Source organism: Marmota marmota, unplaced genomic scaffold (genome assembly GCF_001458135.2).
Source record: "Marmota marmota marmota unplaced genomic scaffold, marMar, whole genome shotgun sequence".
Classification (NCBI taxonomy): Eukaryota; Metazoa; Chordata; class Mammalia; order Rodentia; family Sciuridae; genus Marmota; species Marmota marmota.
In genome coordinates, this window is record NW_026000101.1 from 2,318,741 (window position 1) to 2,334,730 (window position 15,990).

Genomic DNA, 15,990 nt, shown 5'->3' on the forward strand with positions numbered 1-15,990 from the left:
TTAAAAATGAAATTTCTAAGTATATGGCATAAAATCAAATCTGTTTCATTAGGTAAGTCAACTGCCATGCAATACCATTTAATAAAATGCTGATTATCAGTAAAAGCAGCATTAAAATAACTACTACCCCACTATATGCTTAGTTTCAATATTTACTGATTTCCTTATCATGATTTTTTTTCTGGAACCTTAATAAAAGTAATTGTATAACCAACGGAAAGTTGCAAATCAAGTTAAATTTTGCGTCAAAACATTCCACTAAGGAAAGTAATATTTAAACCTGTTATTAACCTTCACGGAGAAGCTGAAGAATGGCGCTTAGATAGATTTCCTTCAACCTTTTCTAGATTGAAATATTTTAGTTCTACCAAATGAATTGTAACTTTTTCATGCTTGTCCACATACCTGGACACCCCTGAGTTGAATGTAGTCAAATATAAACCATGCCAGGCAATGACACATGAAAAATACCATAATGTCCCATCTGAATACATGGTGGGCAGCCCATCCGATAATTAAACTGGCAACAAAGCATTCTGAAATTGGCTCACAAATAATTGTAGCAGGAAGCATGTTAATTCGCAATTTGGTCCACCTAAAAAAATAAAAAGGATTTTCTCTTAAGACAACAGGCTAGTGACAAAAACTAGTCAATTATATTTCCCAAAATAATCAACTTTTCACCCTGTCATATAAAAGCTTTCTTCTTTAAAAAGTTTTGTGTGAGGGGAGGGTATTTGGTTTTGTTGTTGTATTTATGAATCTCTCTTTATTTAGTATATCAAAGAGAAAACTATAACTTCATTTGCATGGCCTACACTTTGATGAATACAGATTATAAAGTTTAATCAAAGTACTGAAAGTTAGACAACAGAAATCAGCATATAAAAAAAATTCAAAGTTTTAACATCTTTTTTTAATATTTCAGTGTTATACTGGGCATGGTGGTGCATGCCTGTAATCCTAGCAGCTCGGAAGGCTGAGGCAGGAGGACTGCAAGTTCAAAGCCGGCCTCAGCAACTTAGTGATGCACTAAGCATCACGTAGAGCTCACAGAGAACCACTCTAAATAAAATATAAAAAAGGGCTGAGGACGTGTAATAGCCAGTACCACCCCCCCCCACACACACAGACACCAAAATTCAGTGTTACACAGTAAAAAAATTATATTTAGATTCAATTTATTTTAATAAAGAACCTAAGCCTATTTTCTGGAAGCAAACAAAAATCTCTCACTTTCTGCTTTTCTTTTAATAAAGTATAATAAGACGACAGTCGATTTACCTGATCATTCTGGATTGAAACTGAGAAATTGAATATGAACCAGAGTTTTGCATTGCAACTTGAGTGGACATTGCAAATCTCCAACCTCTGAAAATGAAGATAATTATAAAATGAACCAGGATGATGAACACATGCAAGCTTGACTGGGTATGCATTCATTAATCACCATAAGAGTGAGCAACTGCTGGCATTCAGGGCGAGCCCAGCCCTCAGGATTAGCACACTACTCACGGATGTTTGAGCAATTACGTCGGCCCAAGAGAGCACCATCTACAAACTAGAAGAAACTATAGCCCTCTTATTTCACAGTTTAAGATAACATAAAGGGCAGTCATTTGGAAAGTACTTAATGGAGAAGGCTCTGTATTTGATAGTTTAGTCCCTGACCACTACTTCCTGCCTTCCCCAAAAAGGCATGTCTGTATTCAAGAAGAAATATAAACAAAATGTGGCATTATATATCTCATGGGAGACATTAGGAGACTTTGAACCACATGAACACCATTGTGAGAGAATTTTTAAAAAACACTTCAATTTTAAAAACCACATTTTAAATAAACTATCATGCAAAGCAGTGATGTCCTTTAAACAAACAAGCCTTTTGTGATACAGAAATGCTAAGTCAATCATATGAACCTTTAGAGGCTTCTTAGCAAATCATCAAACAATCTGCTAAGAAATTTCAAATGCTGAACTGATACTTTAAGCCTAATGGCTTATGATTACACTAATAGCTTAAATTCTTTTGAAAGAAATTTAATTGAAATTCCTATCTATACTAGTGAAAATGCACAATCACAGAGAAGCTTCCTGTTCACCACTTCAACTGTACTAATTTGAAAATAGAGAAATCAGAACATGTATTTGGCTTCATTAGTACATATCTATGAATAACTAATATAGATTGCTTTGCCAAAATTATTAATATATTTTATACTCAATGACAAAAGATAAAATAGCTCTAATCCATGATTTGAACAGAAACAGTAAACCAACAAAAGTTAGGTACTAAAAGTAGTACAGCTTAATTTAGCTTTCTTACCGGTCAGCTATTGCTTTGGCCATAAAGTAATCTTCAGCAATGTACTGAGCAAAAGCTATAAGTCCTCCTGCTTGATCTAACACATCCTTTCTCATTAAACAAGACATGCCTGTCACACATTTGAAACCAGTTACATTGGCAGAGATATAGGACCTTGGATGTGAAGTTCCAAAATACACCTGTCCAGAAACACACAAATATATAAGATTAGAACTTGACTTCAAAAATATGGTGTTCAAAAACTTTTTCCTAATGATTTTCTCTGATTAAGTGAATATCCTATTAATCTTAAACTACCTGAATAAAAAGCAGGATATGAGTATTTACATTTAGTAGATGATAAGTATTTTATTCAGTTGATTAGTTTTGTTACCACTACTACAAAGAAATCTTTACTTCTAGAGGGAAAAGCATATCTTAAATACTGCCTTCTAAAACTGAGACTCAAAAATTTATCCAAATAAAACTTAATCTGGATATTAAATCAAACAGGTACAATGTCATTAACTGGCATATAAGTATTAATAGTTACTTAATGTATCATGTTTTTAGGATGTTTAAAAAAACCTACACATCTTCTTGTTTTATTTGATCAGTGTATCTATATATACATATATTTCCATGCACACATGTACAGGTATGTGTGGGTATATACATACAGAATTCTATGTGTTCACACGTCATCTATAGTTGCATGCATACAGGTACAGGTGCATGTGTGTATATACATGCAAGTCTCCTGGTGCCAGGATATGGTCAGTCCAGCAGTAGGTAACACCAGTATATACAAGTCTGCATGTATATACACACATTATCTATAGTTTTATCAACCTTCAGGACAGTCCTACTTCTTAATTCCTTTTCTGGCAACCGTTCATTGCTAGCTACTTTCTGTCCTGAATCAATGAGATTCTTCCCAATTTCTACAATTTTGCTTTTCACTGTACTTTTCACTAAGGTGGATACTAACATTCTGTCTTCTACATCTTACTGCCCGTTCTCTACATAGGCTTTCTTGGTACACACTCTTAAGCCCAGAGTATACTGAAGCCATGGTATTAGACTGAATCAAACCTAACTTCTGAAACCAGAGGCACACATCTTAATCCTTTAAGCAGTGAGGTTTTAGGGCTAAGTGGAACTTGGGACTGGGTTGAAGATTTCTTTTAGAGTCCAGAAGGACTTCTCTGACTGATCTTCACTTATTCTAACTATGGCAGAGTGACTTTTATGGATTAAACCTACATAGAGTATAGATGTGTTCTGGGAAATGTTTATCACTGACATATACATCAACTTGGATATAAACGAAAGTACAATATGGCATAAAAGAATATACAGTATTTTAATTTAACACAGCTACACACAGAGTTTCTCTTTTAAAACTAACAACCTCTTGCAGTAGGAGAAACATTCATAGGCAATATTAAGAAAAAGATCATGGTTCAAGTTGCCAAAGGTCAAATGCAAGTTCTGACAATGTACCTTTACCCCTTCAGATCTGCAGCTATCATAACACTGCAATTCAAAGACTATAAATGCAGATATATTTAAAGACTGAAACCATGTATCCTTCTGTATAACATGAAGATAAGTTTTTCTTCCTAAATGTTTATTGGTAGAGGAATTTACATAGGATAGACTATGCTACAGGTAATAAAATTACCTTTATAAAAGATAATTAAGTTATTCAGATGGAAAAGGCCTATAAAGTGACAAATAAAATGAAAATTACTTTTAAAATACTACCAACTTTGTTGTTTAAAAGGCACATAGAAAAAAATTAGAATTCAAAGTACTAAAATGTTAAAATGAAAACTTTAATTTTGAAAAATATTTCCTCTAATTAGTAGAGTGATAAACTGTTTGTTGTAATTGTTTGTTTACTACTTCAACTTTTCTATAGTTTACAGTTGCCTAGACACAAGTTAATATTTCTTTTTTAAGTTGAAGAAAAGGGCCTGGGAATTTAGCTCAGTGGTAGAGTACTTGCCTAGCACACAAGGCCCTGGGTGTGATCCCCCGTACCAAATGCAAACAAAAAGTTGAAGCAAAATAGGGGAAATCAAATGGGTTGTATAAGGACTTGTATAAACACCTTTTTTGTATATATGAAATACTTCATGATATGTAAAAAAGGATTTTTCAGTTTGAATCTTTGAAAGAAGATTCTTTTATGTAAATCAATAGTCTAGAACAACTTGTGGAACTAGGTGAGGATCATAAGAAGAACATACTGTGTTCAGCTGGCAGAAGGAACACAGGGCATTTCCCAGGCACAGCTCCTGGTGCCAGGGTATGGTCAGTCCAGCAGGAAGTAACCCTAAGGGCCAGAGATGTCCTCACTAAAGAAACAGCTACTCTCACCTTGAGGATTCTAGTTCTCAGCAGGTTCCCAAGTAGATGAAACTTCAGGTAGCCAATTCTAACTCTCAGAACAATCTCAAGCTTCTAGGAGACTAGTGATCTGATAACCAATATTATTTATAATCACCATACTTACCTGTTCTAACGTGGCGGCAAAGCCCTGTCTGTCAGCTACATAAGGCAGCCCATGAACCAAGCCTACTTTTTCTGTCATTTGATTAACCATGTCAGTTAGTGTGTCTGGAATTACTAAAATTAAAAAATAAATAAATAAATAAAGATGAGGAGAAGGGAGAGAAAAAGTTACTTTTTAGTAAAATGCTCATTAACGTAAAATAACTCTTATGAATTGTTATTAAATTAAAACTTAAACATTTGGATTTAATAAGATTAATCAATCACTTTTCTAAGAGCACGACACAAAATTTTGAAAAGGCATACTTTATCATAATTTCCTCTATACATATTCAGTCCAGTATATATCTAATACATATCACACTCTAGGAATACTTTGCAAATATTCCCCCACTCCAAAAAGAATAAAGGCAATGTGTTCTATGGAAAAGATTCTGGAGGAGGTCAAAGGACTGTAGTTCTTGTCTCTACTCTCCAACCCATAAGAAGTGGGACCTCACCTTTCTCAGTGTTATTTGTACCTGATCCCTTAGAACTGCTAATGGGAATGGAGTAAGAGTATATTTAACCAAGATTTGTACTTTGAAAGGCACAACAAAAATATGAGTTAATAACATAAGATGGCAAATGTGAAGAATGAGTGGAAGAAGTTGACAGAATGAACATAAGACTAGACCAGGTGTTGACAGGTTTGTAATGATCCTGAAATTTGTAGGAGTATCGCATGTGTTAATTTTCAAATTTGCATTTAAGTTAATAAAAAATGTAAGTCTTTGCCCTATTTTCAAATAGCAAACATCTAATTTTTCATGACCTTAAATGTTTCCTTCTAGTGTTTCAGAACTAAACATACTGTATATAACAAAATTGTGTTTGGACCTTAAACATTCCTATTCTAGGTCAGTGTTCTCTACCAGGAGCAATTCTTCACCACAGGGGATTCTTGACAATGTCTGGAGACATTTTGGGTTCTTCCAGCTGAGAAGTGGGTTCAGGGAGCATTTAGTGGGTTCAGGCCAGGTATGCTGATAAAAGATCCCACAGGACAGACCCCACAACAAAAAATTACTAGGCCTAAAATGTCAATAGTGTTGAGGTTGAGAAACATAAGGTAATTAGAATATGGCAAAATATTGTAAAATTAATGTAAGTATGAGTGTTTAAAAGTGCAAATTATAATTTCAGTATATAAAAGGCTTCTTACTAAAATCATCTAAGAACACATGGACAAACCCTAATAAGTGTATTCTAGTACAACATGCACTTAGTGGATTTCTGTCCCTTTGTGTGAGATAGCGTGTTATGCAAAGACGACAGATCGAAGCAGAAGATATGCCTCACACAAACGAGAACTACACACGAGAAAGTTCGTTGATTGTATAATGAACTGTAACCACTTTTTTTAATGGTTGGAATTTTCTCTTCAAAATGAAAACACTTTAATGTGTATAATATTCTGGGTTAGGATAAGAAAAAAATCAAAATCTTAGTAAGTATAACTGAACATACTATCATGAGATAATAATGAAATAAATTATTAGGCAAACAAAAAGGATTGATCAATTTAGTTTTGGATTTTTTTTTAATCATTAAATGAATAGTTTTATAAAATAAATAAGAAAACCTCACCTCTTATTCCACTATCACAAATCCATATAAGATCATACTTTGCAACTTCATATCCTGGCATTAAATTATTAATTTTAGGATTAATGCCAACCTTTTTGCCACCTAAGAATGTAAAGGTACAACAGTAAAAAAAATTTATAATACTGAAAATATTTTTATTATAAAGAAAGATGGTAGAGAGAAGTTAAAAGTATTTTCATATTTAATAATTTAAGCAAACATACTTCTACATTTTTTACATTTTCTATTACTCATAATATCTAAAAGAAATGTTTCATTTTCAAAAGGAAAATTATATCACTTAGCTTTGAAGATTCACTTTTTTAGTTTAGTTCTTAAATTATTACATTAATAATATGAATCAATATTTAGTAGCAACTGTTCAACATGATAATTATGGTTATAATAACAAAGTGTTGAATATTGGAAAATTACCAGGAGTAGATTTCTCACCACAAATAAACAAGAATGTGAAGTAGTGCATAGGCTGATTAGTTTGATCTAGCCATTCCCCAAAGTATACATACTTCAAAACATCATATTATACACCATAAATGAATATAAATTTCTGTCAATTTAAAAAAGTGATAATAAGAAACAAAAGCTTTAAGACTCATTTTGAAGCTATTAAAACAGCATAGAGAAATTGACCATTAGGATGAAACAGTGAAATAGAATGGAATCAGACCTATGTTTAAAAATAAAAAAAAAATTTAATGGTAAATATACTTCTACTAGCCTCAAGAATAAGCCTATAGGCTTTTGCAAAAATATTCATTTTGCAATATAATAAAAATGATTTGTTTTGCTTACTTCCAATTATAGTCAATGATACCCAGAAAGGGTTACACATTCAAGTGTCTGGTAAGTAAAATGTCATTTTTTTTTTTTTGGTATGTTTTGTAAATCACAGGTTTTGGGGAAAAAAAACAAAATCCTTTGTTTTGATAACTTTTCTCAAAAGAATGTAAACATCTTTCACTCCTCAAAACACATGCTTAGAGCAAACATGCTAATAACATCACTGGGTGGCAAATACATAATCTATAGTTTAATGCAGAAAAGACTAAGAATATTAACAAAACAAAATGGTTGGTGTAGAATTAATTTGTTGCTTACCTATAAATAATCTAGCATCAACATTTGGATATTTTCCAAGTAGCTTCTTACATACGTCAATGGCTGGATCATCATGATCTTGTACACAAAGGAGTACTTCATACTAGTCAAAGAAGATGTTTATATAAATTAACCTCTTCAAAAATAAGCAGTTTTTGATAGCATTTACAAATGATCAAAAGCATAAGAAAAACAATCATATATACAAAGTTTACAAGTGAATAGAGTATTTGCAAACACTGACGGGAACGAGTGTTGCTTAAATGGAGGGAAGATCATCTAAGACAGGGATCATCCAAGACAAGATACTTCCTAAAGTATCTGTTTGCAAGCTGAAGGAATCGGGCAGAGGCTGGCAGTGCCCAAGGTTGAGGTCTTGCCCATTCCCAGACAGGCAGGCTCTAGTGGGTAAACTGGATCTGGAGCTTTTCCAGGGCCTTCGTCACTGAAGGCTAAATGCTCACAGGGCACCAGCAGAATAAAAAGCAACATTGAAAGGAAGCAATATAAACACATCCTCTATCCTCTGGAAGCTTTGTCTTGAAACTCAATATTATTTCATAAAGGTGCTATAAATTACAAGTAAAAGCCCATTATGATACACTTAAAGGACAAAATGAGATGAGATCTTTTTTATTATATAATTTTTTTGAAATAAAATATAGTTTTATTTGATTGAACATTTACTATCATGAAAATCATGCTTTGCCAGCTTTATAACTATGAAAATACTCAGGATTTCATTTTGCTCAGTGCTACGTTTAGTCAGAAAGTCGTTTCTTCACACTTGAATGGCTGTGTCAAAATTACCCTAGGACATTTATTTTAAAAAAGAGGATTGGGTCCTATTCTTAGACTTCTGAATCAGAAGCTCTGGGGGTGATTCTGATGCGTACCCAGGTTCACAACGTCTTGAGCTGAAATTCTCAGTTACCAGTTAGTAAACTACTAAATGTTAAAAGTGCTTGCTCTCACATATAAAGATGTTTATTTTGTGGGATATATATTCTAAGTATAATATTACCATAAGTGGTGATAAATTCATGCTGACTCAACGACAAATTTCCTACCAGATTCTCTTTCTAAAACTGGTTGAACATTTTTAAGCACAGAAAGGAAGCTAATTATGTCCGTGAAAAAATTACAAAGCTGTGTGTTCTAAAAAACAAAAAGAGCTACAGACATAATATTTTAAGTGTCTAATACACAGGAACTAACTTGGATAACAGGAAAGACTATTTTATTTAAGTCTATCGATAAGCATACACAAGTAAAAAGTGCAAATGAAATGTTCACAGTACTGTTGAGCATAATAATTAATCACCACTTGCCAAATACACCTTATTTCACCAAAGGTTGGCAATAAAGAAATTTGCAGGGCTCAGGATGTGGCTCCGCCTGAGTGCTTCCCTATAAGCACAATGTCATGGGTTCAATCTTCAGCACTGTGGGGCTTAAGCCCAGAAAGACCAGGACTAAGGTCAGTGAAGAAGATTTAGCTTTTTTTTTTTTTTTTTTTAAGGGACGTACAGCTGAACTGTATTTAGATGTAAGGTTTAAAGATTTAAATTTTTATTGATGACACCTCTTAGGCTTAATTCCAAAATATAAACAAATACCTTCCGATTAGCCAGAGTGCAAATGAAACTCAATATCACATTATCCAAAAAATGTGCAGACTCTTTAAGACACATAGCTTTTGTATATATGTTTCTGATATTAAAAATGACACCCAATTGGAGGAAGCATTCCAAGTGTTTCCTAAAGTATCAAATTTTAATGAGGACTCTTTGCTTTTCAGCTATGAAAACCACCCCTTTGTCTTCAGTTTATTTGATTTACTAGAAATCTCTGTATTAAAATAGTTAAATCATTCCAACTACACTGTAACTGACACAAGATATTAAATTGGTGAGAGGCTTTTTAGCTCATACAAAAATAACTTTCAAGTATTTTTACACGCTCTAAAGGATTAGGTATAAATATATATGTTAAAAAACAGTGTCTATTAAAAAACACTTTTAAGGTGTTTCAAGAAAACATTTACTTTATACATCTGCAAGGGATCTAAGAGAGTAAATTCTACTTTAAATAGATACTGTTTGAATACATGAACTCTAGACTTAAAACTCCAAACGAGGCATAAGGTTAGTTTCCATTAAGTCTTTAGTAAGATTGCTATGCAAATAGCCAAACAAAGTAATTTCCCCGTTTTCTTTAAAAACAGTGAAATGACTAAAAGGCTGAGAACAAGATAGGCATAAAAAAAATCCACAAGCAAGAACATCCAGTCTTTTAATGTTTAAGAACTGAATATATAAAATTGCAATAATGATGACTTTTTTGCATTTATGAATATATTAAGCTGCATAAGTAACAGATTTAAATGTACAAATATTTTAAAAATTCCATTGATTCAGTCTTGTAGACATTAGAAAAGTAAATGTTTTACTGTAATGAACAGGATAAAATATCTCTTTAAAATAGAAGTTTTGTGTTTTTTTGTTTGTTTTTTGTTTTTTTTCCAGTGCTGGGGATTAAATCCAGGACCTTGTGCAGGTTAACCATATGTTCCACCACTGAGCTACACCTCCGGTCCTAAAAAATGTTTTCATGCATGGATCAATTATATTGAATTATCAAGTAGAAATACCTTGAAATGGTTTAAGTTATTATTTACAAATAACTACTTCTCACATCATATTTACAATTTTGTAGTATTTGGGTTACAATAGAATATGGATCCTATGACAGAAGGTACTTTAACCCCAAATGCCTAGAACATTTACTGGCACAGAGTCAGTGGTGAATATATTTGTTAAAACATTTGTCTGGGGTAACTTCTAAGCAAAAGAAAGATGCCAGAAAGAAGATGTTTTATAAGAAAACTGCTCCAAATTCAAAGTTTTGACAGGTAAGGTTGAATATTTGTTATCTAGTCTCAAAAAACAGATTGTTGATACAGTTTTTCAAATTCATTCGATAAATTCTTCATCTTTCAGACTTCATTTTACTACATGTATTAACAACACTTGTACTTGAGCTTTCAATTGATCCTATTTTTAAGTCTTTTTTAAATTTTTTTTAGTTATACGTGGACACAATATCTTTATTTTGTTTATTTATTTTTATGTGGTGCTGAGGATCGAACCCAGGGTCTCTCATGTGGGAGGCAAGTGCTCTACCATTAAGACATAACCCCAGCCTCTATTTTAAAGTCTTTTAATTCTTTGTTAGATGACTACTGCATTAGAAAAATATTCCTCATAAGGATAACTGCACCACCGACAATGAGGAATCTAAAACATAGCTCTGAACTTGTAACATTTTAAACCAATTCTACATTTGCAAAAGAGAGAGAAAAGAAAAAAAGTCCAATTACCATAGCTATATTGTTAAAAACTGACCATTAATTTTAAAAGTGTTTACATGGCTGAAGTGAAGCTAGCAAGCCACTTTAGATGCATAATGCTGAATCCTTCTGCTACTGCTGGATCTCCCCCAAACCTCTCCTATGCTGATGCCAAATGAGCATTCAATTTTGCAGAAAATGAATTGTATCATTTTTTTTTTTCATTCTTGTGTCTTCTCCTAAAGAATATGCATCAACATGAAGGTGAATTTATAAGACATTTCAAGCACAGAAATCTTTCAGGGCAATTAGTATAATCTTACTAGAAATTCAGAACAAGTACCACTAATAAATATTCTTGCAAATGCCCAAAATTAAATAAAAAATTAAAACTTCAACATATGTTCTACCCTTTTTCCCCAAAATGGCCCATGATGTTCCAAATCAAATAGCAGAAGAAAAACTTATGTCCAGAAGGAAGATATTTCCATACTTTTGTAAAATGACCTTCACACTCAACAAAAAGCAAACACTAAAGTGTGCTGGGCCTGGCGGTCATGTGACTGTTTATTTTGTGATTACTTGCCTCTGGTGACACAAACATTGCATCAGTTCACACTCAGAATTGTGATTTCAGTGGTCTAATTTATTACTGCAAATGTTTCATTACAGACAGAACAAGTAAAACGCGTGACCAAGCACAGTAGTACCTAATTCACATGCACTTTGCACTTTTCCTCTGGTTTCCAAATATTCTATTTACACAGCTTTTATAATTATAAAATAAACTTGTTTGCCTTAGAATAGGAATAATCTTCTGCATATGCTGGTTCTCATTTCATAAAGAGCACTAAAATAGCTTTCTCTTCAACTAACTCAAATACCTCAATGATATACTGCAAATGGTAAAAGACCTAAGTGAAACTGGAGCTTGAAATAATCCTGAATTATATCACTTTTTAAAAATTTCATTCAGAAGAAATCAATTACAGATTCACCCCAAGTGTTCATAATTAATGGAACATATGTTCCCAGGGTTATTTTTAAGAACACGTTCTATAACTAAAGGCTGCACAAACTTCCTCAACTATTTAAATCCCATGACTTATCACCTCAGAAAGGCTGCAACATAAAAATTAAATAACCAAGGCTTAAAAGTGATTGAAGCAAAGCAGTCAAATCAATGTTGGTTGAGGCAGCATTTCATGTATAGATCAGAGGTGATTTTGCACAAAACATAATCTTGTTTTTAAAGCCTGGAATTGAAAGGTCACTAGAATTCTAGAATTCAAACTCATTTATTTACACTTGAACATGGTCTTAGTTATTAAGTGAACTGCAGAGAGACAACTACAGTAATTTAACAAACTTAGTATTTATTCTGGGCATTTTATGATTCAGTGAATTGGAGCAAACCACTTATCCTCTCTGTACCTTGGTTTGCTAATCTGTCAAATAATATTATCATTTGCTTACAGGACTGTATCATATGTAATGGTTGGGAAAGAGCTTTTGCCATGTGAAGGCAAGGTAGTACTATATTTGGTCAAAACCTTTTTCAAAAACGAACAATTTCTAGGAAGTAAAGCAAGAAAAGAATGAAAACATTATGTCACAACATATCCCACTATTACGTATAATTATGCATCAATTAAACAATTGCAATGCATGGAAAAAAAAGAGTGACTGAATGTGGAGGAGGGTGGGGTGATTGAATGGGGAAAGGATAAGATGATGGTTAAGAAAGTAAAATATGAGATCACATTCCACATCAATAAAGGTATATAATTTGTAATTCTAAGCTTTGCCCTAATACTTATTCATAATGAATGAAAATATTTCATTCATAAAAATAAATTTTCCTTTGCATTTACTTATATAATGTGGGTCTTGAAAACTTCCATTTTTCTTCTTGTGAAAGTTACTTTATAATTAATCTTATTTCTATCATTCTTTCCAAATTGTAATTTATAATTAACCTTATTTCTATCACTTTCCAATTTGCATCTCTAGTTAAAGGGGGAAACATAATTATCTTATTTTTTGAAAATGACATATTTATTTGACTATATAATATATACATATAATTCAAATCTCTAAATTTTTAAAATATAAACACATAATAGGCCAGAAGAAAATTTTGCTTTAATTAGTTCTCAATACATAAATCTAAAACTCACAAAGTGATAATATAAAAATAACACTAAAAAACCTGAATGATACTCATGTCCCCATACTTACTAAGAACTATATTAAGGCTACCATAGCTGTGTCTTTGTTATTCTTTTCATTGGTGCTACACCAAGAAAAATAAGGGCTAAAAGAAAGAGCATGAACACTGATCCCCCTGAGAAGTGTGGTATGTTCATCATCACCTGATAGTGCAGATTATAGAGTACTAAAGAAACAGCAGGGAAGAGCCTCCAAGTAGAAAAATAACTAAAAAAAACCACACAACTGAGGAAATGGTAAAAAATCGAGGCAAGTGAGTACTGACAAAGGGAAAATTAAGCTGTACTGAAAATCAAGCATGTAAAAATTTAAAGACACTTTGTTCTTACAAGTAATCTACACCCTTTGAAAAGCAGTGTCTCAAATAGGCTATTAATTGATTGTTTTTATTTGTTCTTTTTAGTTATACATGACAGTAGAATATATTTTGACATATCACACACACATGGAGTATAACTTCCCATTCTTGTGGTTTACATTATGTGGAGTTTCAATGGTCATTATTCACATAAGAACATAGGAAAGTTATGTCCCATTCATTCTACTGTCTTTCTTATTCCCATCCCCCTTCTCTTCCCTTCATTTCCCTTTGTCTAATTCAATGAACTTCTATTCTTCCTCCACTTATTGTATGTTAACATCTGCATATGAAAGAGAACCTTCTGCCTTTGGTATTTTTGTGATTGGCTTATTTCACTTAGCTCAAATAGGCAATTTATAAACTTTCAGTAAAGCTAAATATGAAAATTCAACATGTATTAAGTTTTCCCAAAAAACTCAAAGTGAATACTAAAAGGAATCTATAAAAATAATACAGATCTATCTTAAGAAAACTGGAAGTTCTCCAATGAAGGGACACACTGAGTTGTAGATGCAGAATATATAGGTAAGTGGTATGAGCAATACAATTAAGCATTAAAAATCAGAATAAAGAAATTAAAAATTAGGTAAGATGAGACCTCTGCTTGCCACTAATCATAACCCCTTCTAGGCTCAAAGCCAGTTTCTCAAGGGGATTCATGTTAGTCCTAGCTGTCTTCATTCCATTTCAGACCACTACACCCTGTTTCTCACTCACATCCTCCTCTTCCTTCTGTTTTCATATGAATCTCACGGAACAAGAATTTTTTTTTTGGGGGGGGGGAGGTGGGAGGTACCAGTGATTTAAACCAAGGGGCACTCGGCCACTGAGCCACATCCCCAGCCCTATTTTGTATTTTATTTAGAGACAGGGTCTCACTGAGTTGCTTAGCGCCTTGCCATTGCTGAGGCTGGCTTTGAACTTGAGATCCTCCTGTCTCAACCTCCCAAGCTGGGGATAACAGGTGTCTGCCACCATGCCCAGCTGGAACAAGATTTTTATACTCATACCACCAGCACCTGACCATGTCTTAAGTTCCAGGAGGCTCACTACTTTAGATGGACATATAGGTGCTTAAGACAAGGAATTTACACCCCTTGGTCATCCCTACCGCTGTCCTGTGACAACTACTAATGAAGCTTAAATGTTATGAGTCCAACATCACGGTGAATTTTCAAATCTTTCACTGTATGCAGTGTGAAAATTCCTAAGTGTTTATGAGAGAAGAATAAACACATGGTCCAGCCCATTTCTAGTGAGTACAATGTTGTACTTACTTTGGGATAATCCAATTCAAAGAATGTTTCCAAGTTGTTGATGAGGTTAGGATCTACCCCTTTCAGTGGTTTCAGAAGAGAGACACCTGGAAGCTTGCTATATGGCTGTTTGTCTGTTGCCTTCTTATTGAGGTGTAATCGGCTGTAAAGCAAATGACACATAATTTATTTCTAGAGAATATATTAGTGTCAAATCAAAATAAAGCACATAGCAAGCTATCAATAAATTACTAAATCCTAAAATGAGATTTTTAAAAGCTGACATCTTTCTAAAAAAGAAGACCTGAAAATGAAGAAAGTAGAACCAATTAAGCTTTTGGTTTAGGAAAAACAGAACTAAGCTGAACAAATGTTCCAATGAAGAACTCAGACGACTCTTGGTTTATTATTGTGTTCTCGGTGCCTAAGAATTATGCTGGGCATAGAGGAATGGCATGGCGAAGAAGTGAGTGACAGTGATAGCCCACACATTATTGCTCTTCCTCTTGAACTGCCATCAAGGTGGGCAAAGAACTATAGGTAAAATAAAATTCATTATCTATGCCAGAAAAATATGAAACAAAACAAGAAAAGTTTTGAGAAAATTATGAACAGTCCAGATAATATATAACTGAAAGGAACGTCAAACATCTTAAGGGGAAGAAGAAAATGGGATAATGACTTTTGATACTAATAAGCTCAGAATGGCAGGAGTAGAATAAGGGAAGTTGAAAATAGGAGAAAAATTCTCAATGAGAAAAATGTCTGTTAACAACACTGGAAGATATGCCAGTGTCAAGTTGGCCAAGGTTCTCACTAGTGGTGCTTCAGCACAGGGCCCTTGCTGAAAAAAAATCCCTGCCAATCAGTGTTTCACTGTACCTCGGGCTGTCGAAACAAAAGATGCCACATGAGACAGAGTGGTGAGGTTTCTAAAGCAGAACACTAAAGACTTCCTCTCTGCTTCTCATAAGTACATTGCAAGTACTTCTCAAAAGGAAGTCTCCAAGTGTTAACAGTAACTAGATGCTAGAACAATCATGGGTCCCCTGCAAGATATTCTCAGACACATTTTCCCACATTTTACTGTGTCTAAAATTAATGGCATCTTATAATTGCTGCCAACCAGATGGCAGTCCTGACAGAATTGTGAAAAACAATAAGACCTTTGAGAAGATTAGTAAAACAAAACAAAACAACCCCCCCCCCCCCC

The 15,990-nt window shown here is 33.4% G+C and overlaps 1 protein-coding gene across 2 annotated transcripts in view; it reads right to left on the minus strand.

Annotated features, from left to right (window-relative positions):
• Ugcg (UDP-glucose ceramide glucosyltransferase) overlaps positions 1-15,990 on the minus strand; it is a 56,302-nt gene that overhangs the window by 21,859 nt on the left and 18,453 nt on the right. For both annotated transcript variants that reach the window (XR_001504187.2, XM_015492201.2), the window contains exons 2-8: positions 14,799-14,940; positions 7,577-7,679; positions 6,458-6,559; positions 4,830-4,942; positions 2,327-2,505; positions 1,285-1,371; positions 406-595 (exon numbers count right to left, since the gene is read on the minus strand). Coding sequence is in view for 1 of the 2 variants with exons in the window: in XM_015492201.2 (XP_015347687.1) it covers positions 406-595; positions 1,285-1,371; positions 2,327-2,505; positions 4,830-4,942; positions 6,458-6,559; positions 7,577-7,679; positions 14,799-14,940 (916 nt within the window). In the remaining variant the exon portion in view is untranslated. The remainder of the gene's footprint in view (positions 1-405; positions 596-1,284; positions 1,372-2,326; positions 2,506-4,829; positions 4,943-6,457; positions 6,560-7,576; positions 7,680-14,798; positions 14,941-15,990) is intronic.